Source organism: Alternaria triticimaculans (assembly GCF_023758025.1).
Source record: "Alternaria triticimaculans strain BMP 0046 chromosome Unknown scaffold_20, whole genome shotgun sequence".
NCBI classification, from domain to species: domain Eukaryota; kingdom Fungi; phylum Ascomycota; class Dothideomycetes; order Pleosporales; family Pleosporaceae; genus Alternaria; species Alternaria triticimaculans.
Window position 1 is genome coordinate 491,588 of NW_026055977.1, and position 24,819 is coordinate 516,406.

At 53.6% G+C, this 24,819-nt stretch overlaps 7 protein-coding genes across 7 annotated transcripts; 5 read left to right on the top strand and 2 right to left on the bottom strand.

Moving 5' to 3' along the window:
* Window positions 1-265: 265 nt before the first annotated feature.
* J4E78_009464 (uncharacterized protein) lies at window positions 266-2,239 on the bottom strand (the record flags this gene model as incomplete). The annotated part of the gene is made up of 3 exons (XM_049370053.1): window positions 266-1,377; window positions 1,424-2,001; window positions 2,049-2,239. 3 exons carry the CDS (start codon window positions 2,237-2,239, stop codon window positions 266-268), a joined length of 1,881 nt encoding a protein of 626 aa, XP_049218362.1.
* Window positions 2,240-2,654: 415 nt separating this feature from the next.
* Window positions 2,655-6,071, top strand: J4E78_009465 (uncharacterized protein; the record flags this gene model as incomplete). Its single annotated transcript, XM_049370054.1, has 1 exon — window positions 2,655-6,071. One exon carries the CDS (start codon window positions 2,655-2,657, stop codon window positions 6,069-6,071), a length of 3,417 nt encoding a protein of 1,138 aa, XP_049218363.1.
* A 257-nt stretch (window positions 6,072-6,328) lies between these two features.
* J4E78_009466 (uncharacterized protein) lies at window positions 6,329-9,626 on the top strand (the record flags this gene model as incomplete). The annotated part of the gene is made up of 5 exons (XM_049370055.1): window positions 6,329-7,138; window positions 7,347-7,403; window positions 7,695-7,712; window positions 7,764-7,848; window positions 7,900-9,626. The coding sequence occupies 5 exons, from the start codon at window positions 6,329-6,331 to the stop codon at window positions 9,624-9,626; spliced, it is 2,697 nt and encodes an 898-aa protein (XP_049218364.1).
* A 1,451-nt stretch (window positions 9,627-11,077) lies between these two features.
* Window positions 11,078-14,367, top strand: J4E78_009467 (uncharacterized protein; the record flags this gene model as incomplete). The annotated part of the gene is made up of 3 exons (XM_049370056.1): window positions 11,078-12,826; window positions 12,877-14,151; window positions 14,209-14,367. The coding sequence occupies 3 exons, from the start codon at window positions 11,078-11,080 to the stop codon at window positions 14,365-14,367; spliced, it is 3,183 nt and encodes a 1,060-aa protein (XP_049218365.1).
* Window positions 14,368-15,236: 869 nt separating this feature from the next.
* On the top strand, window positions 15,237-17,350 carry J4E78_009468 (uncharacterized protein; the record flags this gene model as incomplete). Its single annotated transcript, XM_049370057.1, has 5 exons — window positions 15,237-15,386; window positions 15,437-15,534; window positions 15,585-15,687; window positions 15,755-17,089; window positions 17,141-17,350. The coding sequence occupies 5 exons, from the start codon at window positions 15,237-15,239 to the stop codon at window positions 17,348-17,350; spliced, it is 1,896 nt and encodes a 631-aa protein (XP_049218366.1).
* Window positions 17,351-18,889: 1,539 nt separating this feature from the next.
* J4E78_009469 (uncharacterized protein) lies at window positions 18,890-20,195 on the bottom strand (the record flags this gene model as incomplete). Its single annotated transcript, XM_049370058.1, has 3 exons — window positions 18,890-19,454; window positions 19,502-20,050; window positions 20,107-20,195. The coding sequence occupies 3 exons, from the start codon at window positions 20,193-20,195 to the stop codon at window positions 18,890-18,892; spliced, it is 1,203 nt and encodes a 400-aa protein (XP_049218367.1).
* Window positions 20,196-23,394: 3,199 nt separating this feature from the next.
* Window positions 23,395-24,706, top strand: J4E78_009470 (uncharacterized protein; the record flags this gene model as incomplete). The annotated part of the gene is made up of 2 exons (XM_049370059.1): window positions 23,395-23,997; window positions 24,047-24,706. 2 exons carry the CDS (start codon window positions 23,395-23,397, stop codon window positions 24,704-24,706), a joined length of 1,263 nt encoding a protein of 420 aa, XP_049218368.1.
* Between the last annotated feature and the right edge of the window lie 113 nt (window positions 24,707-24,819).

Sequence of the window (24,819 nt, forward strand, 5' to 3'; positions counted from 1 at the left end):
GCGTACCTTTCACTAGACCAATCACGTCTATCTTGTCTCCGGCTTGTGGCTGTCACGTAGATAGGGAGGGTTCAAATTGGATAGACACCCGTAGCGCGAACTATCGCACAGTCTGGAGAAGTGCATTTCAGGGTCTTGAATCGGGCTACACCAAGGATATACCAGTACGGCTTTTGTCGAACGATCACTTGTTCTTATGGATAGCGTTTGGGCAACAACGGTGACCCCATGGAATGTATCCCTGCCACCTGCACGGTGATTATGACTATCTACCAAAGGAGAACCAACCTTTCTTGGCTTGCGGCTTCTCCTCCTTCTTCTCCTCAACCGGCGCCTCTTCTGGCTCTGGCTCAGGCACCTGCGCTTGCGGCGTGCGCCCGGGATACTCGACGTAGTTCCATGCCACATCGAGGAATAGAGGCTTGACCGGTACCGGCTTGATCTTTGGAGGCCATGTGACCAGGTTCTTCAGATCAACCGAGCCCGACGATGGGTACTCGTTCAGTCGCTCAACAACGGGCGCTGCATTTGCCAGCCCAGCCTTGGACGCGGTATCAGAGTTTGCGAATAGTTGCGACAGCGCCACTACACCCCGGTAGTGCGAGTTCAGATTTTCGAGATTCTCCTTGAGCGTCTTTGTCTGCTCCCCGGAGACTTCCATCTTAGGTGCGTTGGATGTTGAGGACGCCTGAGATTGTGGAGCAGATGCTGCTTGGTTTGCCAGTGTCAACGCCCTGTTGCAAAGCGCTAAAGCTTGTTTTGGCGTTGAGAGGAATGCGTACGAGTGTGACAGATTCAAGCACTTCAGCGCCTGGAAGTATGCACGCTGTCCGTCGAGTTCGGAAATGAATCCGGTATCGCGAGCAGCACCTCTGAGGTCCTTGACCGAGTCAATACTTTGCAGGATTGCATCGTACAAAGCGATGCGCTCCCGTAAGCGCGCCAGCTTGCGGCCAGTGGGCTCTTCCCGTTCGACCCATTCCTTACCGTCTTTGCGCGGTCGGCGCGGCTTTTGCGGAGGATTCGCGGGGAACGTGAGACCGTCGTCTTTGCCGATAAGCACTCGGTTGCGCCCGACTCGCCACGAAATGAGATCGTAGTTGACCGCTAGATTCGTGACACGGAGATCCTGCATGCGCGCATCGCCCTCATCGACACCTTCCTTCTCAAGCTCCTCAATCGCCCTTCGTGTTGCGTCGACCGCGTCTTGACTCGCAATGAGGATGTCGTCGTAGGCGTTGGCACGGTCTTTGGGCGACGAGGTGGAGGTCGTGGATTGGTCAAGGGCAGCGGAGGCGGTATCGACAGATGCTAGAGCCTGGCCAATCGCAGCGTCTACTACGTTTGCTGTTCGGCCGCGCCACGTAATCTGGGTGTCTGTTGACTATTAGCGATACCCTCTCGTCCGATCTGTGCTGCTTACGGGACGAAGCTGCTTCCTCTTCCTTCAGGGCTGCTGAATCGAGCTTCTCCACGGCCTTGACCAGCTCTGCGTCGTCCTTTGGGAAGTACTTGGTCGCAACAGTCGGGACACCCACTGTACGCGGGATGCGACTCTGATAGGCAGCATAGCGGATGCTGGGGTCGGTAGTGCCTGCCAACACATCTTTGAACAGGTCCTTCCTCGTAGCCTTCAGCAGAGCGCTGTAGATGACTCGCGCCGCAGAGTACTTGGTGAGACACGGGGCCCAGCGCTGGGGCGTCGCGTTCTTGCTCTTGATGCCCTCGGCTTGCTTCTCAAACTCATGCGCTCCAGCCAGAGTGTAGGCATATGCCTTTGCTTCGAGCACATCCGTCTCCGATGCTCCGCTTGCGCTCGTGTTGGAGATGAGTTCAATAACCTGGTTCGCGTATTGTGTAGCCTTGTGTAGGCGCGAGAGGATGTGTTTACGCGTAGAGCCGGTGATGTTCTTGTCGGCGTTCTCGTCGGAGTGAGAGGCTTTCATAGCCATGGCCTGCGCCCATGCCCGTTCCGAGTTGAGCAGGAGCAGGTGAAGAGCCCTGTCACAGTCAGCTTCCGAGATCCATCTTCTACACGTGACTCGTACTCATTGTTGTTCTTGATATCCTCCGCCGTGACCGGGGCCTTTGCAGCATATTTCGCGTTCTTGGGTGTTGCCCGCCCGAGTTTCTTGTTCACAATGCGGAGACGTCGCGACAATTGCTCATGGTAGGTATTGTAATCGCCGATGAGGAACGCCGACTCCCGGTAGTCGGTCACGAACTTGGTGATATCCATGGCCGGGCAGCTGGTGTTAAGTGCAACTGTGGGGATGCGGCTGATGTGGAGGGGCATCAATTGGCGAGCTATCCATGGCCCTGCCAAGCGAATCGGAACCTCAGGTCATTGTCGCGCCGTAAACTTTTCGAGACATCATAGACATCGGGCCCGCCATTGCCACGCGCGCTACTCGTTCTTTCCCTTGTGTCTTTTGCTCTAGTCTCCTTCTTCTGAGTCAGCACTCTGTACATTGTTTTCCTCCTCCACCGTTTTTCCTGTAGTCCCCATCGCATAGCTAGAGGCATGCACAAGTGTGGGCAAACCCCATTACCCAGTCCTCTTGCCACCATATCTAATAGTTGCAGTTTATAGAACTCCTCACAGCCTCTGGTAATCTGCGCCTGCCCCATCTGCGCTTCCTACAGTCCAGGTGATGCTCGAGCGTGCTTCGACATGCCTCGAATCCGGCGGACGCCAGCTCTTCCGCGCTCCGAAGCCATGTCTACGCAGTCGGCGCACGTTGCACCCAACTCCTCGGCACCACGGTGCAAGCGATCTCACTCTCTCGCCTTGGCAGGTCGCATCCCCGACTATCGAAGAAACAGGTGGTGATGGTGGCAACGGAGCGGCGAACAAGGCCAACACAGACCAGAAAACCCACGAGGGTGTAATGCTCGACTTTCTGTACCCGGAAAAGACCCTGGCGCTTCTTGGAAGACTATCCGTAAACCCGCTCAGTTCAATGGAACAGAGGCGACAGCAGCCGTATGCGATTCGAGCCCGCCGTTTTTCGACAATACAGGCGCAACCTGTGCAAGATGAAACACAAATGGATGTGGATAGGGTAGAACAGGCCAAAAAGGATGCGGCAGAGCTATTACAAGGGTCGGATGCAATCACGGCATTGCAGAAGTACCTAGATTCGCCGTCACCTGAGGAGCAAGAGTTGGCCTGGCAGTTGTATACTAGCATCCCCGAGGATCGCTTGGCGGAAGTAGAGACACTGCAAGTACAGCTCCTGGACTATCTTGTCCAGGACGGTGAGCCTATAGTACCGGAGCGAGTCCTTCAGGTATTTGACGCGCTTCGCCCCGTCGCTCGACGGCTATCATCACATCGAGCAGCTATCAAAGCCTACGTTGCATTGGGGATGATAGGGCCGGCAGTTCGACTTTATGACAAGCTCGCCAAGCCCATTGCATCAGGAGGTCCCAGTCAGGTTCTACTGCATAGTGGCATAGATGCAATCCTTCGACGAGCCGTTCTCGACGAGCAGTGGGATCTCGCGTTTCGTGTCTTCAGAGAGTTCCATCGGAAAGCGCATTCCATTCGTGGTACTCCCACATACCACGCGATTCGCACCGGCAATACACTCCCAGAGTTGTGGGGTCAGGCTGCAACATTACCAGAACTTCTGGAACATTTCGAGTCTTTCTTGCGATACGTCAGGGAGTTTCAACACGAACTCACATCTACGCCATCCCGAGAGCGTGATTTGGCCTGCTTTGTCATGTCCTTCGTACCTCACGTAATGGATCGCGTCTTGCTTACGGAAAAATTCGACGATGATTTTGTTTGGGATTACTTCATCGGGCTCTTTGACAGTCTCCACTCTCTAAATCTCCCCACTTCAACTCTCTACGAGCACGCGATTCGAAAGATGTTGAACCTTCCAAAATACCGAGAATACACCAACCAGCGAAAGATTCCGCTCGAGCTATATAGAAGATACCGGCAACTTTATCTCTATGGGGACAAAAGCACTTCCGAAGGGCCACCATCACGGGTCTTGATCAGGTCTATGATCTATCAGCATTCTTCGAAAGGCGGCCTGGGACGTGTTCAGGATCATCTACACGATTTACGCACCTGGTACCCAACTAAGCCGCTACGGTCTGGTCTTCTCAAGTACCTGATTCGTACGTATGCCAGGGTTGGTAATGTGGAGAAGGTGGACGAATACGTCAATGAGCTTCGATTACATCACCCAGGCGAAGTGACAATCAGCGTACTCTCATCACTTCCGTATGTGTATGCACGACGCGCGGATGTCGATGGCACCATCACCCAGTTCAAACGCATACACGAAGAGTTTCAGATGACCCCGGATACTGCTTGTTGGAATATTTTACTGCTTGCCTACGTCCGTTCCGAGGACCTCGATGGTGCTCTGGAATGCTTCAACAATTGCTTGGACTATGGCGTTGCACCAGACGTGAAAACCTTCGGGCCTCTGCTCGACTTCTGTGCCCATAGAGGTGATGTTGAGGCTTTCGAGACACTCTTCTCCAAAGCCAAACAGATGGGCATACAACTTGACACAGATGTTCGTGCAAGGGCGGGCTATGTCGAAGCATTTCTAAATGCGGGTGATCCAGAAGGCGCCGAAGCGATCGCATATGGCATGCTCAACAGTTACAAGGCAGGGACACTCCACGGATACCCTCTCTCACACACATGGAACTTGTTGATCCAACGGCGCGCCATGGACCGCGACCTAGCGGGTAGCAGGCAGCAATACAAGCTAATGGTCGATAACAACATCCCGCTGGATAGCTGGACTTTTGGCAGTCTGATGCGAGCATTAGTCGAAGTAAAGCAGACCAACGCTGCTTACAAACTGCTGAGAGTCACAATGCCGGAACAAGGATACCGGGTCCATGCACTTCACTATGCCATAGTGATGACCGGTTTCTTGAGGGAGGGGCAGTATCAACTAGCTGTGGAAGCTCACGAAAGGATGAAGGCGCGCCAGGTTCCTCAAACCGAGAGCTCCCGCCAAGCCTCACTACAAGCGCTTGGTATGGCTGATTCTCGGCAGCTAAAGAGGAGAGGAGCCAAACATCCAAACTACAAGCTTCTTCGGGTCGAAGAGGCTCTTGAAGAGATGCTCGTCTCCAGTACAGCGCAAGAGATTGCGCACCGACAACCTGTACATGAACGATTTGACGATGTGGACAGCTTCGATGACCTTCGAGCGTCTTACTATGGCCTGATGATCTCGCTCTATAGCGCCAGATCAGCGTATAAACTCTGCAAGAAGCTTTTCCAAAAGGTCGAAGCGATGGCAGCAGAGTCCGGCAGCTACGCTATACCACTGACTCTCGTCACGTCAATGATGGAAGCGCATCTCAAGGCAAACAACCACGCCGAAGTCGCAAACTTCTGGGAACTCGCACGCACCTCCGCCGCAAAACTCACCAAAACCTTCCACCAAGCCGTGAACCAGAGCGCCCCCGTCCCAGACGACACCTCCATCACCGACCCTTTGATCCTCCAACGCTTCCAAGAAGCGCACATCTCCGACAACCGGCGCCAAATCCTCGCCAAGCCCGCTCGCATCTACATCCGCAGTCTCCTCGCGCAATCCGACGCCGACAACCCCACCGCCGCACAAGACGCCCAACGCACCATCCGCGACCTCCTCGTCAACGGCTTCACAGTCGACAACCTCACCTGGAACGAACTCATCCAGCAACTCATCCACCGCAACCACATCATCGACGCCTTTTCCATCTGCGAAGAGTACCTCATGCCCCGTTTCCCGGGTTGGCGCGAACTCATCCCCAACTTCATCCGCAACGACCGCAAAGGCTTCCAGTGGATGGAGCTGCGTCCGAATGATCTCAATAAAGCTAGTGTGCTGCCGCGGTACAAGACTATTATCTTGTTGGCGAAGGCTTTTGGCCAGGTTAAGAGCGATGAGAGGAATGGGGTTGGGTATGATGAGGAGGCTGGGGCTTGGTTAGCGGAAATCATTGAGAATAAGGCGCCGTTGACTATGAGGGCTATTGATTCCATGCCTAGGACTTTCGATAAGTTGCAGCAGCGCCATTTTGGTGTTTTGTAGAGGCAGCAATCTGTATATATGTAGGTTATGTAGTAAATTACGATCTGAACGCGTTGTATGTACAAAGGATTTGGCTGATGTGAAATCTGATGATGATGGTCTTCCCACTGTGGTCAAGAACGCGCGAAGACGGAAGTAATCACCTCGGCATTTTCGGTGCAATGATGCAGCGAGAAAACTACGTAGCCCGAGTGTAGGAACACGTGTGTGCCCATACAACAATATTCAGAGCAACCCCATATCTTTCCAAAGCAACGATGTCTTCTTCAAACCCTCTCAATGCAGACTACGCATGGCCGCTGTATGACGATGAGCCTATCGAAGGAGCCTTCGTACTCGACACCGCAAACGGCATCGACAAGGCCGTAGTAACAAGCGTCACACGTCCCTGGCTCTTCGGCTTTAAGAACACCACGCGTACATCAAACGGACGGAATGTCCTTATTTTAGGCGGAGGAGGATACGTCGAGCTCATGGTGGGAAGAGAAGGTGTGCAGGTAGCGAGGTGGCTAGCAGGGCTAGGATTTCACGCCTTCGTGCTCATACATCGTTTTCCGAATAAAGAGACGGGCAGTCAAGCGCCAGTAGACGACGCCAGGCGGGCTCTCAAGATGTTTGACGAGAAGGGCTTTGATGAAGGCTGTAGGGGTGTATGCGGTCTCTCATCTGGTGGTCATCTCGCTGCATCGCTATTTTCGACGTATCCCACTTCTTGGAGTAATCCAGATGCGGAAGGTGGCGTTCCATACCTCGATTTCGCTATCATTGGTTATGCGCCTATTTCCACGAATGCAAAAGGACGCCAGATTATTGCAAACAAGCCAGCGCTGGAGCCGCTGGAGAAACAGGCGCTTTACAATACGGTGCAGCCAGACGTACAGTTGGAGAGCAGAGGTCCGGGATCCCTTCCACCAACCTTCATAGTCTATGCTGGAAATGATCCGGTTGTGCCGGTGGTGAACGCATATAGGCTGGCTGAAGGCCTTATGAAAGCTGGTGTCCCTGTAGAGCTTCACGTCTTCTCGGATGCGCCGCACGGGTTCGCATTGGACACGCTGCGGAAGCCGGTGAGCGATTGGCCGAGCATTTGTGAGAAGTGGATGGACCAGAATGGCTTCATGGGATATGCGCGAGGTACTGCGTTGTACAGTCGTCTACACAGCTGAGAACGCAACGTAGCCATGTCGCAAATGAACAGTTCCTGGCAGCTCTCGCATACTTAGGTACCTCCGGTGAGACCAGGCTGATCTGTGATGTGCCTGCTTCAAATGACAGCCGGATGCGGATCAGGCTGAAACGGATGAGTCGGCAAGGAAGCAGCAAGAGAGGTCAGTGAGTTCAAGCAACATCCGTCACATATAGTATGGAGTCGATGGTTGCGGTACTCGCGTGCATGACCAAATGTCAAATGGCGTATGATGTGGCTGTGAGGCGTGTGGCGAGTAAAAATGTTAAGGTGGCGGGAGGTTTACAGGTCTGGGCAGGAACCGACGCCTAGCGCAGAAGCCGGGCAGGGTGACGTACCCACCTTTCGGTCGCGCCTGCCCGCGCCTAGAGGCAGCATCCCTCGCGCCTCGACTCCCGCCATGAGCCAACACGCAATATTGCTCCTCGATACTTCAGACGACCGCCGGAATAATGGTGCGCACAACAGAAAGACGACACCATGGGAACCCGAACTGACCATCGCAGGCGTCGCTTTTGCGGCAACTCGTAGCCGGCCCTCGCGCCAGGCATGCTGAAGCTGGCCTCGACCTGTGCTATGTGACCGACAACAGTACAGTCGCCCCAAGAAGAATCACATGGTTTGCCCTCTGACAGCGTCTAGTAATCGCTACTTCGGGCCCTAGCGGCACCTACCCGCAGCGCGCCTATCGCAACCCGCTTGACTCGCTCGTAAAGTTTCTCGACTCGAAACATGGCGACGATTGGGCCATATGGGAGTTCCGCGCTGAAGGGACGGGCTACCCCGACTCGGAGGTCTATGATCGCGTCTACCATTATCCCTTCCCCGATCACCACCCGCCGCCTTTCGCCCTGATACCGAACATCATGGCCAGCATGCGCAACTGGCTCCATGAGAAGGAGGGGCGGGTCGTCGTCGTACATTGCAAGGCCGGGAAAGGGCGATCGGGAACTGCTAGTTGCAGTTACCTCATCAGCGAGGAAGGCTGGCCGGTGCACAAGGCTCTGGACCGCTTCACCGAGCGGCGCATGCGTCCCAACATGGGCAAAGGCGTCAGCATCCCTAGCCAGCTCCGATGGATAGACTACGTGGATCGCTGGGCCAAGCACGGCAAGCTGTATGTCGAGCGGCAGGTCGAAATACTTGAAGTGCACTGCTGGGGCCTCAGAGACGGTGTCAAGATCCAGATCGAGGGCTTCGTCGAGGATGGCAAGCTCATCAAGAACTTCCACACCTTCACGCGCGACGAGAGGGAGATTGTGCGGGGCGAAGTCAAGACTACCGGCATGGCACAGGCAGTGCAGGAGGTCATGTACAAGAACGGTTTCGGCCCATCCAAGACGAGCGAAGGTCCCAAGAATGGCTCGACTTCCTCCCTCGAGCAGCAGCAGCAGAGCAATGTCGATGGCGCTACCACGGCCGAGCCAAGAGCGTCGCGCGAGAGCCTACCCACAGGCACAGGCGACGTCGTCTTCCGTCCCGCCAAGCGCGTAGTTCTGCCTACCAACGACATCAACATTGACGTCGAGCGTCGTAACAAAGCCGCCTTCGATCTTACTATGGTCACGGCTGTCGCGCACGTGTGGTTCAACACATACTTCGAAGGGAACGGCCCTGAGCAGAATGGCAATGTCGACCAGTCGGGCATGTTTGAGATTGCATGGGAAGCCATGGACGGCATCAAAGGCTCATCTCGAAAAGGCACACAAGCTTTCGAGCGCATAGCCGTAGTCTGGCGCGCACTGTTCAGCGAAGAGGGCCGACCTGGTGTTGTCATTACAGAACCAAAGGAGGGTGAGCCTGTACAACAAGCTGAGCCCGCAGATTGGAGGGGTACCAAGGGCGTGGAGCCGTCCGAAGACAAAGATCTAGGTGTCCGCACAGCGAGCCCACCCAACGAGAAGTCCGACATCAGCCGAGCGAACAGCGTCCGGAGCGAGAACAAGAAGGGTACCACCATCGTCGAAGCTCCCGGCCGGAGGGACAGCGGGGATAGTGACACCAAGCATGTCCGACCACATGGCCCGAATGGGGAGAAAGTCCTAATGGAGCCGAACAGTTCTGCTTCTCGAACAAGCACAGACGCGACAACGAGTGGGCCGACAACGGCAATCTCAGACCCCACGCAACCAGATCGTCCTGACAATTCTAGTCATGTTGCAAGCCACTCGCGATCCGCAGACCAGCCTACTGGGTCACACCAGAGCGGGGGCCACATTGGCGGAATTGCAGAGAGCTTGAAGTATCACGTCTCAGGAGCAGCTCACACCAACGATCTACCTGATGGAAAGCCTGAGAGTGAGATGAAGGACGCAAAGGAGCATGGCCTTGGGCACATGCATTTTGGCAAGAAAAAGACAAGTTCGTAGGTGCCTATACCCTTACGCGACGGCAAAACTCGTGCATCACGTCGTTGTCTTCGGTAATGCGGGGCGTTATTTGGAGCTGCATGACAGAACCGGAAGCTTGCGGTTGGCGTCTGGTCAGCGTATCACATGTGCGCACGAATCGTGCTTTGCGCGTGTTGCATGGCGCTGTATGCATTGATGAGGCGTTGTACAGCGCGCTTCTTTCGTTATGAGAGAGTGTTTTGGGTTTGTAGATTGAGGTTCATTTCGCTGTTTCTCAGATCCACCACTTGCTTTCGACCTACTAGGGAACAACAAATACTTCTGATTAGAAATTCGTCGACACCAAGGACCCTAATGTATGCGCGACTGTATATTCGTGCAGCATGGGAGAAGTGAGGCGAGCTGTCCACGGGTGCTCGGTAATGCGCTCGATACCTAGCCGACGCAGCTGCTGCATTCCTTCCTGGTGAGGCAGGGCCACTCAGCGCGACACACGAACGACCATCACTGCAGCTCAGCAGCAGCCGATGGGAACACAACGTCGACAGATGAGCCACTCTAGTAATATGCATGTGTATAGAGAGCACGGTGCGTCTTTGCGTTACCGGAAACGCAGGGAAGTGTGATGTAGAGACAGCCGCAGCGCCACCGAACCAGTCCGCAGCTATAAGAGCGTCACGCAGTCGACAGCCGAGTTCTGTGATCCGTATATATGCCCTCGAGAAAAATAGGTGCAGATAAACCATGAAAGATTGATTGGGGCCGGCGAAAGCGAGCGCGTCCACACTCCTGCAAGGCTGAAGGCATTGTCAGACGAGGCTGAGCTACGCTCTGCCTTGACATTGGTTACCTCCTCACCGGTCATCGCGACATCGCTATTTGTTCAGCCTGTACATGCAGAGTAGCCTGCTCAGGCCAATACATCGACGAAACGTTGCTCCTACAGGAAGGTCGTGGCTAGGCAGCAGATTCGGCTGAAAGAGTTCATTAGGTATGTGCGGCCTCCACTCCACCACCACCCTGTACTGATATTGTGATAAGACGATCTAGTCGAGCACGCTGGCTCCCAACAAGTTCAGCCTTGTCGGATTTCGCTATTCAGAGCTCGCCATTTGCCAGATCCCGGATTAGGTACTGCGGGGTAATCGAGAACGGTAATACAAGACTGCAGCCTAGTAGTGTGTTGTGTGGGCGAGAGATCTGATTAGAGAAGGGTGTGGGTCGGGAAAAGAGACAGAGTGAGGTTAGGCTTCACTTTGCGGCTCTGTCTGTGGATAAAAGGGTGAGACCTAGGTCCTCCTCTTGTCTCAGCCTTGAGACTGTCTCATCTGCAATTACTTCATCTCTTGAACGAGCCGGATCCCAAGTTTACGTGTTACGAATTCTTCCAGGCACCTATCTCTGGACCCATATTCAACAGTCAAGCAATAGCAGAGAGCGAGCCTCGCATCTCGGCAAGTCTACGACCCATGAACGGACCGGACAGTTCGAAGACTTCTTCCACCAAACCTTCCTTACCTGCCAAAGCTAGCAAAAAGCTCTCCGACACCTCATCATCGTCACCTGTTATTGTTGCAACTCCGTCCGTGAAGTCCGACCCGGGCGACATCTCGCTGCACGAGCCAAAGATGGATTCTTCCCAAGAGACTGTCGAAGCTCATGTGGCTGATACGGCTCAGAATGGCGATGAGAAGCAGGCAGCTGTTTCTATCGAGCATACTGAGGTACCGAAGTCTGAGCTGGTCGTTGCGAAGAAGAAGAGTGTAAGCAGGCGAGGGAAACACGCATCAAAGAAGTCAAGGCGTAAAGCAGAAGAGACGTCTACATCAGACGATAGTGGCTCTGAGAGCGACAGTGAGTCGGAAGAGAGTAGTGAGGACGAGAAGGCCAAGCGTAAGAAGAGGCGGAAGTTGGCCGCGAAACGAGCAGCAGCGAAGAAGAAGCAGCGGGCGAAGGCGAAGAGCAAGAAGAGCAAGATTAGGAAGCACGATTCAACAAGCGAGGATGAGAGTTTGTCTGGTACCTCCGACTCAAGCTCGGACTCAGATTCAGAGGCAGACGACAAGAAGAGCCGCCGGAAGGCCTTGCGAGCCAAGGCAAAAAAGAAGAAGAACAAGAAACTAGAGAGCTCTAGCGACGACAGTACCTCTGACACTTTGAGCTCATCCGATAGCGAGTCAGATTCTGAGGACGAAAAATCTAAACGTAAACGCGCAAAGGCGAAAGCAAAGCGGAAGGCAAAGAAAGCAAAGAAGGCCGAATTATCTGAATTTTCGTCAATGACATCGTCCTCCGAGGACGATCTCCCTGTGCCGACCCCGCCGCCAGAGCCTCCGTTGCCAGGAGATACCCTTGACACACAAGTGACCAAAGTAAGTGGTCTGCTTAACAGTCTCAAGGCGCAACAAGCTTCTCTCAACGCTGCTGCTGCCGCTGCCGCCGTATCTACTACGAAGCTTGACAAGCCAGTCAAGAAGAACGCGCTCGAGTTCAAGCGCGTCGACCAGGTTTTCGACATGAAGATACGCGATTGGAAACTCGTTGAGAGTAACGCCGACCAAAAAGATGAGTTTGACTGCGTGTTCACCGTGCGTAGGAGACTCAACTGGGAAGGCAAGTATCAAGAGACACAACTGGATATCAAATCCAAATTACTCCGCAACGCACTTCAAGAGGTTTTCAAGGACTGCAAGAGCATCAGCCTGGTGGAAGACATCCCGCAGATTGACCCTCACACGCTGTTCCACTACTACGACGAGTTGAAGACCTACGTCAAGAAGACGCTGAAGCCAAAGCTGAAGAAGGCAAAGAAGTCGAAAGAGCAGAAGCGCGTCAAACAGCAGATTGCATCATGCAAACTGCTTCTGAGTTACATTGACGAGGACTACACTGCGACGCGCAAGGCTCTCCGGCCCATGCTCAAAGCGGGTACGATCACGTACGACCTCGTTTGGGCATTGTTCAAGCCGAACACGATCGCCTTCACTCCCACGTATCACAACAAGGATGACCCGCGCTGCTTCAAGGTCGAAACCGCGTATGAGTATGAGAGCTGGATGACAGGAGTCAAGTCCTGGTATGTAGATGGCAAGTATCTTGAGTATGACGGCAAGTCATTCGGCCTGGGAGACCATCAGATCACAATCCAGGCTTTCAAGGGCCACAAGAAGATTACTAGTCTCTCAGCTTATCCATTGAAGTACCACAAGGATCCTGAGGTGAGTTGTTGACCGGTTGATCGAGCGTGCATTAGCTAACGAGCTTGCAGAGCATCAAGAAACAACTCGTCGACCGAGGCAAGAAGTTCGTCGCTCTCCAAGGCATGAACTACCGCCTCCAGAAGGGTATCGCGTACATGAAGCACAAGAACAACATCATCCGCTTCATCATCAACGGCCGCGTCATGGTCGATCCCGCCATCTTCCGCCGCATCAATCCCAACTATCCGCTCTCGTACCTCAAGCAAGACGAGCTTGCACAGAACGAGGAAAACGATGATGACGATGACGATAGTGACGATTGCTGCTGTGGTTCTGACGAGAACGAAGAAGACGAGGAGAAAGACAAGATGCGCATCGTCATGTGGAAGGACAAGAAGGGCAAGAAACACCCCATCCGCGTGCCACAAAGCGTAATCGACAAGGAAAAGGGCGACAGCCCCGACAAGCAAGTCGAGACCGACGAAGACGGCTCAGAAAACAAGCAGCAATGCTTCACCGAAGAAGAGCTCCTCATCGCCTCTCCAGTCGTCCTCGGTTTCGCCTTCTCGGAGAAACTCTGGCTCGAATTCTCGCTCGCCGGCATCGACGACATCAAATGGAACGACGAAGCCTTCTCCAGCCTCGTCCTGCCCAGCCGCATCAAGCAGAACCTCAAAGGCCTCGTCTCTTCCCACCGCTTCAACGCCGCAAAGACCATCGACGATGTCATCCAAGGCAAAGGCAAAGGCCTCAACGTCGTTCTCCACGGGCCACCCGGTGTGGGTAAGACGCTAACCGGCGAATCCATCGCTGAGTACCTCAAATGCCCACTGTACGCCGTCTCGGCAGGCGAACTAGGCACCAACAGCCGCTCACTCGAAACCGATCTAAACCGCATAATGGATATCACGCACTCTTGGGGCGCTATCCTCCTCCTCGACGAAGCAGACGTGTTTCTCGAAGCGCGCCAACCCCACGACATTCATCGTAATAGTCTTGTATCTGTCTTCTTGCGTCTAACAGAGTACTACCAAGGCATCCTCTTCCTCACAACAAACCGTGTAGAGACATTCGATGAAGCGTTTCAGAGCAGGATCCACATGGGTATCCGATACGACAACCTGGAAGCCAAGGCGAGGAAGAAGATCTGGCAGCACCATATTGGTAAGGTGGAGCAGATGGGTCGGGACGCCGAGGCCGAGAAGAAGAAGGGTAAAGATAAAGATAGTGATGAGGAGGGTACTGCGACAGGTGCGAAAGAAGAGAAAGGAGGGAAGGTGATGAAGCCGTTTACCGAGGTGGACTTTGATGAGTTGAGTAAGAGGAGTATGAATGGGAGACAGGTATGTTTTGTTGTTGTTGCGGTGGTGTGCGTGCATGTCGGCTAACAACTTGTGCAGATTAAGAATACGGTCAAGACGTCGCAGTCGATTGCGCTTGCGGAGAAGTCGGTGTTTAGTATGGAGCACGTTAAGCGTGTGCTTGAGGTTGCAGAGGCTTTCGAGGATGATATGCGCGGTGGTGGGGGTTACCGTGATGCGAAGAGGATGTATACCTAAGGCGGGTCTCTTTCACCGGACGGACTGAGGTTGCCTTTTTGTGATATCTTTCGCTTTCGATTGGATGTGATGGATGCTGGTAGGTCGTTGAGCGGCTTGCTTCTTTTGTTTATACGTCTCCTCTCAAGTATAATATTGCAACGTCGATTAATTCTTCGAGGTCCATGACAGGTCTGCACGCTTCGTTCGCGGTTGCCTCTGATACGCGTGGCTCCTTCCAAAGTGACAGTAGATGTGGGAAGGCGCAGACGTGGCTTACAAATGTCATGATGCTGTCATGAGCGTTCCTGCCGGTAGATTTAGTGCTGCCGGCGCTTCGGGAATAGCGCAAAAGCCGACGCTGGACGCCTTTAGATCCTCGACGTCAGCTAGGCATGCACTGCGACTAGTGGGACTTGATATCAACAGCGCGATTTATGTGCCTTTCCAAGCAAAGTATGTAGGGTCGTCATCTGAATTTATGTGTGGTGTTGTTTGGGAGCCGTTCAGATCTGGAGATGGCATCCCACCTATCCACACGCTCCTGCATCACCTGCGGCCATGGCTGGCTATCGCATCTACGCGCAGGATGATCCATAGCCTAAATTGACGCGAACTAGGCCAACTGACGTCGTCTCTAGTGGTGAGTTCTAGGCCCCGTCTCAGTCGTGCCAAGCAGCAGTGGCTGGTATCAACTCCACAGCGTCCCCACGCAACCTCGGTGGCCTTTTCTGGGGCGCGTCAGCTCCAGCGCGGAAATACTTCAACCCTCACTTTTATTCCCGCCAACGTTGTGCCCACTGCTGCCGCTTGGATCTGACCATTTGCCCGTCGCTGTCAAGCACTCGGACCAAGCTCACGCGCTGCCCGATCGCCGCACGCGCTGCACAATGGATGACGAAGGCACGCAGCCCTCGACGAGTCCGGATCCCTCCACCACCAGCGCGACAGGCACCCATGGCGATGCGCCACCAAAGAAGAAGCAAAAGCGCAACAAGCCGACGCTGAGCTGCGAGGAGTGTGTCGAGCGCAAGACCAAAGTGAGTGCAGCGCGCTGGCGCAATGGCTGCCCGAGACTGAACCGACGCAGTGCGACCGAACTCGTCCTCATTGCTTGGCCTGCATCAAGCGACAGTCAACATGCAAATACTCCGACATCGCCAACCTGATCGCGACTTCCACAGACAAGTAAGTTCCCATGGCATCCCTGGCCGCGCATCTGCTGAGCCTTTGCACAGGGTTGGCGCCGGTCGCACTGCGGGACGCTCCAGAAAAACGAGCGCGAGGCCTTCGTTGCACCTTGGCAGCGACCCGCACCCACATGGCAACAAGCCGGTTCAGGTAATACACATCCCTTGGTCCTGTCGTATCATTACGAACCTCCTGCGAACTCTGACTCATTTGACAGGCCCACATCCAGGTACCACCAACGCCAGTCAGGGCCCAATATCGTAGCGTGTCCTTGTCATCATCAGGGTCCTCGCCATTCCTGTTATCAAACATACCCTACTCTAACCACACGCCCGCGCCATTCTTTGGTCTGGGTTCTGAGCATCCCTTTGCTAATTACTGGACGAGTCGCGGCGGTCTCGCCGAAGTTGTTGGCGTGCTGCCAGCGAAAGAGCAGGCAGATATTCTGGTGGACAAGTACTTTGATGCTGTCGACCCAGTGTACCCTATGGTACATCGCAGGAACTTCTATGCCGACTACCAACGTTTCTGGTCACTGCCATTAGAGGAGAAACATGCAGCAGATCCCGTGCTGGTTGCTCTTCACTTTGTTGTGTACGCTATGGGTACGCAATTCATCCGTACCACTGATAATGCTGAGCGAGCGAAGATTGCCGAGTTCTATATATCAGCTGCTCAGCAGGCGTTGCGAATATCTTCGTACCTCAGTCGAGCTTCGGTCAGAACACTGCAGGCCATGGTTCTGATAGGATACTTTTTGATGAACGACAACCATGCTTCTGATGCATGGGCTTTTGGCGGAGTTCTAGTACGGCAAGCGTACGCCATGGGGTTACATCGCGACCCCGACATCATTGCGCCTCGGTGCTCACTGAGTGACAAGCAGCAACGGCGGAAGCTATGGCAAGCCATATATTTCCAGGACACATTCCTTACCGTTTTGCTAAAACTCCCGCCAACCAGTGTTTTCTCAGACATACAGCCAGAATCCCTGAGCGATGACCTTGATGAATACATCCCGAACGGTTCTTCAAATAACGGCACGACAGACCCCGTCATCAATCCCATGAGCATCAGCAACATCGCCTCGAACCATGATCTCTATCCTTCCTACGAGCTGTCAGATCGAAGATACATCCGCTCGATGTGGCACATGGCCAATCTTGTGTCCCGCACTGTCTGCATTCCGCGTTCGTTAGCAACGCCACTGACTACCTCGATTTCGCATAAAGCCGAGCTGGTGAACGAATACTTTGCTCTGCACAAGAGCTTTCCAGCAGATCTTACGGCATCTGATGAAGCCACTATACGCAGTATGGCAGAAACAAACCCACGCGGGTTACGACAGAACTTGTTCTTCCGAAGCAACTTCTGGCATTGCGTCATGGCCATACAGGCGGATGAGAACCCGGCCGAGGGTGTACCATGCGACGTCAAAGGCGCGCTGGACGCGGCTAGGATGGCGTTGCAGTCTTTCCTCCATTTCTGGGAGTATCTCAGAATCGATGCCAGCGTATGGTGGGTGTTCCAGCACCGCGCGTTCGAGGAAGCAGTAGGTTGTAACCTTTGTGTAGGGTTACCAGGTTACTAACATGTCTCTTAGCTCCTCATGGCACGCATCCTTGGTCAACAAGCGCAACCGCTTTCACCCAGCCATAACGGCATGCCTCCTTCAGCAGACCCCTTGCTCAAGGAAGCGAAGGAAGATGCGCGGAAGTGCCTCGATATTTTGGATCTGGTCGGCATCGCACCGGAGATGCAGAAGACGAGGACTGAGGTGCTGAGGACTGCGTTTTCGGATATATTGTGGTAGATGCGTGTAAATATAGGCTAAGTAGCCTCGGCGGCGGCGTCGATTCACCTGATAATGTAATATAATAGGGAATTTGAGATCAATGCAAGAAAATATCGCGGAGGTTGCTGCTGGTGAGGGATACAAGCAAGAAAACGATCTGGTGTGGGGCGATGCGGATTGACTATGTACATGCCTGGGCAGACAGAACATCTGTTTCAGGCACAAAAGCCGTAATTATGGGGTTCAAGTGCTTATGGTCGGCGATTTCAATGTGGTCAGTTGCTGCAGTTTCTGCCGCGGTCATCGTGTAGTCGGACCTTTGCCAGGCCAGCATTTTGCTAGCCCGTTTCACGCGCCGTTGTGCGGACGGACCCGTTACGTTTGTGAGCAAGATGTCAGCTATACGTTGTGGAATAAGATGCACATTTAAATCACGTATCCAAAGTAAGCCTTACCTAGCTTCAGTGTATCGCAACCATATAACTCAGTAGGATCTCAATTCAACAACCAAAGTACCCCACAGTCATGTGCTGCTGCTGATGCCTGGAGGCAGGAGTAAAACCTCGCACATCGTTCCTTCTTCCTCCATCTTCTCAAATCCATCACGGCGACCGCGGCGCATAGTTGAACAAAGAGGAGAAGGCGATTCTGACGTGGACTGCCTGAGGAGTGCATGGCCTCGGTTCGGGCTGATTATCGGAGTTGGACTTCGATATGCGGGATGATCGTGATAGCTCTGTGCTCGAGTGCTGAGCTAGACTCATGCGATATACACACAGCCATCGTTCAACCCGACCTTGAGGCTCACCACGCCGGGTTCTTCCATTGCAGTCGGACATAGACAATGTGACAGCCCGAGATCAGACATTTCCTTGATGCCCCGACCTATTGGATCAGCTAATCAATCGCGCTGGAGCGTTTTTCGACAGCAACCTTATTTTCTATGAACGGTGTTGATCGCCCATCTCATGTTACCGATACAGCGGAAGACAAGGCTAGAGGTGATCGTCGGTCAGCGTGGATCGTTACTGAGGATGGCACGAAAGCGGAATCTGGGTCGAAAGGGGAGATGGGCTAGGAGCGGTGAGCGACGAAGGGGTTATACGGAGGTGATCTAGATGATCTACGCGGGCAGGCAGTGAGAGATATCGTAGAGTCCGGAATTGGGTAAAGTCGGGGTGAGCTCGTTCTGGCTTTCGCGCTAGCATCTGATGAGTCTGCTTGCGAGGAGTTTCGGTTGTCTGCTTTGGGAGTTGGATGGTAGGTGCCGGTGGTTACCGGGCTGGATTCCATCTAAGCCGAGAGCGGATAGTCATATCGGATGCACAAATGTAACTGCTTTAATGCATGTGCAGCGAAAGGAAAGCCTGTATACTCGAATCTTGAGGTCAGAACGGGCTGGAATAGACGCAGTGGTTGTAGTAACGAATGTGCAGGTGCTTGTACGCAGCAACAACCCTGCTAAAGGACGCAGAAACACGGATGTAAGACATGTAAATTGTTGCAGAATTCTATTACTATGGGGTATCGTGCAGTGCTTCAAATGGTGACTTCTAACTAAAAACGCTCATGGACCTTTGCGGCCTTTCCTGTCGATTTGCTGTCGAGAGTGGAGTCGCTGGCCCCTCCAGGGCTGCCTCTCCTTTCACGCTCTGTCGCGTGATGACGACTCTTCTCTGATTGTTGTCGCTTCTCACGTTCATCCAGGACGGTGGACGTAACGTAGCCAGGCAGTCCCTGCTGTTGCTGCCATGCTTCTGATGGTTGGCTTCTGCCCAGTATTATCTCCTCGTCAGAGCTGGCGCTCTCTCTCCGAGCTCTGGAGGTAGTGATTGTGATCGACTTCTTTATCGAAGGCTTGAGCGTGCCCAGTTGGGTGCCCGACTGCAGCGGGCCGGAGTTCAGTGAGGGTTTACTCCAGGGTAGAGCTGATGCTGAGCGAGTAATCTCGAGAGCCTGCTTCATGAGCGGCCTCAGAGTCGCAATGGAACCAGCTGTTATGCCCAATCCCACCTCCACTGTGCTCCAGATCGCAAAATCGGTTGTTCGGTAGAGGAAGTCGCCCTTGTATCCCTTCAATGAGGTCGTGTACGGGAGACGGATGATCGTTGCTGTCGAACCACTACCGAGTTGTTAGAGACATTATTATGCGGCTCGCGAAATACTTACATTGCGGCAAGAGCAATGACCGACGCGACTATGACTTTCATGCGCTTCTTCATGTGCAGATCCTTGACGATCAGAACCGGGAGAATCGCAAACACCCAGTCCGCAAACGCGTTGAGTCCAGAAACCACGAACGTGAAGTTCATGACTAGTGTCGCTGACAAGCAAGTGCCATGGTGATTAGGGTCCAGGTCCCACCAGAACGACACCGGCTTGCACTGGAAGATGACGACCGATGTGTATGCGACTCCCACGATGGCAGAAACTACCATGATGAACCGAATGAGCCAGATGTGCATCGGTACGACAGTGATTCGCAGCAAGAAGAACCCGACGGCGATCTTGAGCATGCATGTCGATAATGTGTAGAATATTTCGCAGAAGAACCAGAAGTTTAGGGCCGTTTGCGCTTGTTCGTCGGTGAGTTTCTCGCGGCGAACACCTGTTCCGTGGAGCGCACCGCCGATTTGAGACACGAGATAACCGGTGAAAAAGAAAAGTGTGATGACCATGCAGTAGTCGTCAATGCCGAATCCCTTCACCATGAAGATCCTACATTCTTATCAGCGACGCGTCCAAAAACAATGAAGATAGCAAGCAGATCTTACCTGACATAGCAACGAAGCCCAACGGTGATATATGTTAAGATCAAGAAGGTGAGGGCTATAGCCAGCACCGAACCACTTCGGTCCTCCATACTCGGTGGTGTGTCGGGAGAATCGTCAAAATAAGGTTATGTAGGCGAGGGAGAAAATTGATGAGTCTGGAAAACCGCGATTCGAGTACGATCTTGCAGCATATTGTATTTCGACAAGTTCGGCCTCCCCCTCGTCGCTGATCGCGCGAACAGACGTCTCAACACTTTCTCCGAGCCGTGTGTCTCCTGGCATTGCGAACGCTAGAATACTGTTAGCAAGACCACCGACGCTGCTCTGGGTATCCTTGCGACGGTAGTCGACGCAGGTTACTGTTCGAGCCAGGTTCATTGTGGGGCAGATCCATTATGGCGAGGCAGGAAGATCGGCAACGTGCTTCGCTAAGCGTTGCCACGCGAGAAAGGGGAGTGCGAGTCGTTTGTTCGGCCATACAATGAGGCCATTCGGGCGCCAAAAGCAAACGGATCTGTCTCTAGCCTTCTACTAAATCCCCACTGATGAAAGCCTCTGGTTGCTTTTGTCAATCTGGAGGTTCCAATGGTGAGGCGTGCAGCGGGAGCTTGAGTCGGGAGGAGCATTTAGCGAGTCAAATGTGTGCACGGAATCATGCAAGCGTGGACGTCACCGCGTCGAGGTGCACAATCCCATGGCGAGGAAAGAACTCCGAAGAATCCCACCTTCCCTGAACGGGCGAAAGGAGAAAGGGCGATCATACTGCATGTCAAACTGCTTTTGGCTTGAAAGAGCAAAGGCCTTACAATATGTACAGGCATCGAAGTGCCGGTTCTCTGCGGGTCTCCAGGGTTCAGGAGCCGTTCCATAAGAGTCTGACAGCTCTCTGGCCGTCCCTGCCGCAACTTTGTGCGCGATTGCGCGTTCGTATGTGTGAGGTCTTCCTGAGGGTGCTATCCGGCGCCGTCCAAACCAGACGTTGGGAGCAAACTCTATGAGGACGGAGGATAGGGTAGGTAGCGCCTCCGTGCCGTACCGAACCACCATCTTTGTGCCCTACGAACGTTCCCCGCTCCCCGGTAGTGGTCTTCAGCTCGTAGGTGGCTTTCGTGCTCATGACTGTTGAACTCATTCCAAATTCCAGGTTTCGTCCCTACGATGGCTGATGGTGTGCGCAGAGGAAGGTGTACGCTTTCATTGGCTGGCTAACCCAAGCGAGTTGCGACAGCCTACGAAAAACGAAGAAAACTCATACTGTGGCGCGTGGTGCTGAGTTTTTTCTCTACCCAACCTTGCCACATGGCTTACAAACGACTCGTAGATTTTGCAGAATGGAATGCCTGATCTGTGTCGCGAGCGTATGACATTCCAGCGTTCCTTGTCCATTTTCGAAAAACAAGAAGGCCGGATCAGTTCACGGCTTCTGCACTAAGCCAGTATGACCGAAGTGAGACCGTTCCTGGGGGATGTACTAGATGGACTACTCAAATGCTGTAAAGACTGCTTTTGTCACAAGCAATGTTGTCGACTTTGCTTTCTTGCTCCACGTTCGAGTCGTGCCTATGGGTTTTCGCTATCCAATCCTGTTGGTCAATCTAGAGATGGTGGCGTGCAATCGATACCGGGACGGCAATGCCGTCAACGTTCGCAAATGCGGAGAACTAGGGGCCTTAGCCAAGGTGCCTGGATATAGCATGCGGAAATGGCAACGCAAAGGGTGTTAGAGCTTCCGTCGGTGCTACTACGGCGCAGGGCTGTTCCTTGGGGGTTTCACCAGTCGTGGTGGCCCACATGACTAAAATCCCGATAGCGGGACTGACCCAATAGGGCAACGACAGCCACACTCTGAGGCTAGACTCCGCGACAAAATTTACTTGTCAAAAGTTGGCGGCCAAACATACCCCAACTTCCTACCCGACTTCCGGACGTCGCTCATATCCGATCACTGCCGAGGTGCTGGTTCGAGAGGAGATTGATGGGCGCGCTCACATTTTATTCCACTCACCGCGAGCAGACTTCAAGCTTACGTCGTCCCAGGCGGGACGAAAGCACCGTTTGAATGCGCTGTCCGCCAGACGCATTGACAGCCGTTGTCTTGTGCATCCACTTTCCAAGAGAATCGGAAGAATCTGACCGATGTCGTAGGAGTAGTGAAAGAGCTGGGTATGGTGTGCCTAATAGAAGCCATGACAGGTGCCATGATAGCTACCATTGCAAGAGTGGGGTGAAGGCTGCTCAAGGTCTCGTAGGGATGTTTCTGGCTCACGAAACATCAGATCGACGAAGATGAGTGAGCAGCCGCGACCGAGTCATTCGTTGCTCCGTGGCTGCGGCAAGGCCAGCGATAAACTGATCGTCGACGACGACGAAACCCAGACGTTCATCAATCAATGAATGTGAAGACAGACTATTCTCAGGAGCCGTGCGACGAGTGCTAGAAGTAAGCGATGGTCGTAGACGTAGACTTCGGGAAGAAGGTGCCGGAGAAGTATAGCCACAGCCATTGAACCGTTCTGTTCAACGCGAGGCTTGAAGAGAAGAAACTTGAGCTGAGCACTTGGCACCAGGAACTTACTGCGACGAACGCACGCGAAAAGATGCGCATTGAAATGACACATTGCAGCAAGAGGGAGTCTGATCGCGTCAGATGCTAGGAGTGTCGGACTGCTCACCCGGTAACCTGGTTCTTTCTTGCCGCCGCACATTGCTTTTGTTCGACGCTTGTCATGACCTACTACAACTGCGGACTCAAAACCGGGCTCCCGGTGGGCTTTTGGTTGTGAGAAGCACGGCAAAGGGGCGGGGGCACCTGCTTGTATAAGTCAAGCTCTCTTTGCGCCGAGCAAACACCGGGTAAATGCCCCGCATGAAACCTCTATCTGGGGCCCCGTGATCAAGTGCAATATATTTGAGCAAATGGTAATCTCTCAAATAGATTATCGAAGGTTCTCTGCATGTTCTTCCGGACCGTCCTGCGCTGTCAAGATCTTGCGGCGAGGGTTCGAAACAAATGCGACCTTGACAATAGGGCCGAGGCAGAGCTTGCGACCAATAGCAGGAACAGCCGCCAGGTCCACTGACGATGTTTACTAAATGGAGGCTCCAAGACATTGCGGCTCTTATATCCTGTAATATCTTGAAATTGATACATGCATGCAGTCCATTAGTACAGGAACAGCCCGCGGCTTCATCTGGTCGTCAACGGAGCTATAAAGAGGCTCGCAGCTCGCTCTTCTGCATATTCTGCAACTGCGTCTCTCAAGTTCACGCCTAGTCAATCATTACACAATGGCTCCTTACACACTCATCGCGGCTACCCTTTTGGGTCTTGCCACTGCCCAAACACCAGGATCGACGCCAGAAGTGCACCCCAAGCTCAACACTTGGAAGTGCACCAAAGCGGGAGGATGCAAAGAGCAGAGCACAGCTATTGTCGTCGACTCAGCTTCCCATTACATCCATCAAAAGGGCAACTCTACACTCGGCTGTGGAAACTGGGGTAGTGCAGCCGACCCGGTTGCGTGCCCGGATGAGGAAACATGTGCGAAGAACTGCATCATGGAAGGCATCGAAGACTACTCCACAATGGGCGTCTACACTACCGGAGGCGAGCTTCGTCTGGACATGTTCAACCCCAGTGGCGGCCAAGCAAGCCCTAGGGTCTACCTCTTGGCCGAGGACGAGGAGAACTACGAGATGCTTCAACTGACCGGTAACGAGCTGGCTTTCGACGTCGACGTATCGAAGCTGCCATGCGGCATGAACGGTGCCCTTTACCTCAGCGAAATGGAGGCTGATGGTGGACGTTCTCAACTGAACCCAGGTGGCGCCGCCTATGGCACGGGATACTGTGATGCTCAGTGCTTCGTCACACCATGGATCAACGGTGTAGTAAGTACAAGCTGTCTTCTCTGTCCGTGCTCATGCTTACTCGTTCCAGGGAAACGTCAAGGGTCAAGGTGTTTGCTGCAACGAGATGGATATTTGGGAGGCGAACGCTCGCTCCAACCAGATCGCACCTCACACCTGCAGTACCGACGGTCTCTTTGGTTGCACAGGCGACGAGTGTGGCAAGGCTGGATTGTGCGACAAGAACGGATGCGGAGACAACCCCTACAAGCACCGAAGCTCTCCCGACTACTACGGTACTGGCCTTAAAGTCGACACCACGAAGCCTTTCACCGTCATCACCCAGTTCCCTGCCAAGGACGGCGTTCTCCAGGCCATTGTCCGCAAGTACGTCCAGGACGGCGTCGTCATTGAGAACGCCAGGAAGGAGATCATTATGGACCAGGAGTTCTGCAGTGCTCAACCTGGCGCTGAGATGTACAGCAAGCTTGGTGGCCACAAGGGCATGGGTGATGCTCTGGCCCGCGGTATGGTCCTCGCTCTGAGCATCTGGTGGGATGAGAGCGGTGCCATGCAGTGGCTTGACGGCTCAGAGTCCGGATCCGGGCCATGCAATGCGACTGAAGGCTTCCCCAAGGCGATCCAACAGATTGAGAAGGCACCTACAGTCACCTTCAGCCAGATCAAGTGGGGTGAGATTGGATCCACATTCGCTGGTTCAAACTCCACCATGCGCCGTTGGAACGCGTAGGTAGTGAGCTCTCAAGTTAGCTGTAAATACAAGAATGAGCTCATCCGTTGAGCAACGATTCCACAAATGTGTTGACATGTGATGGCGGTGAATTATTGTGCGTTTGTCAAAGT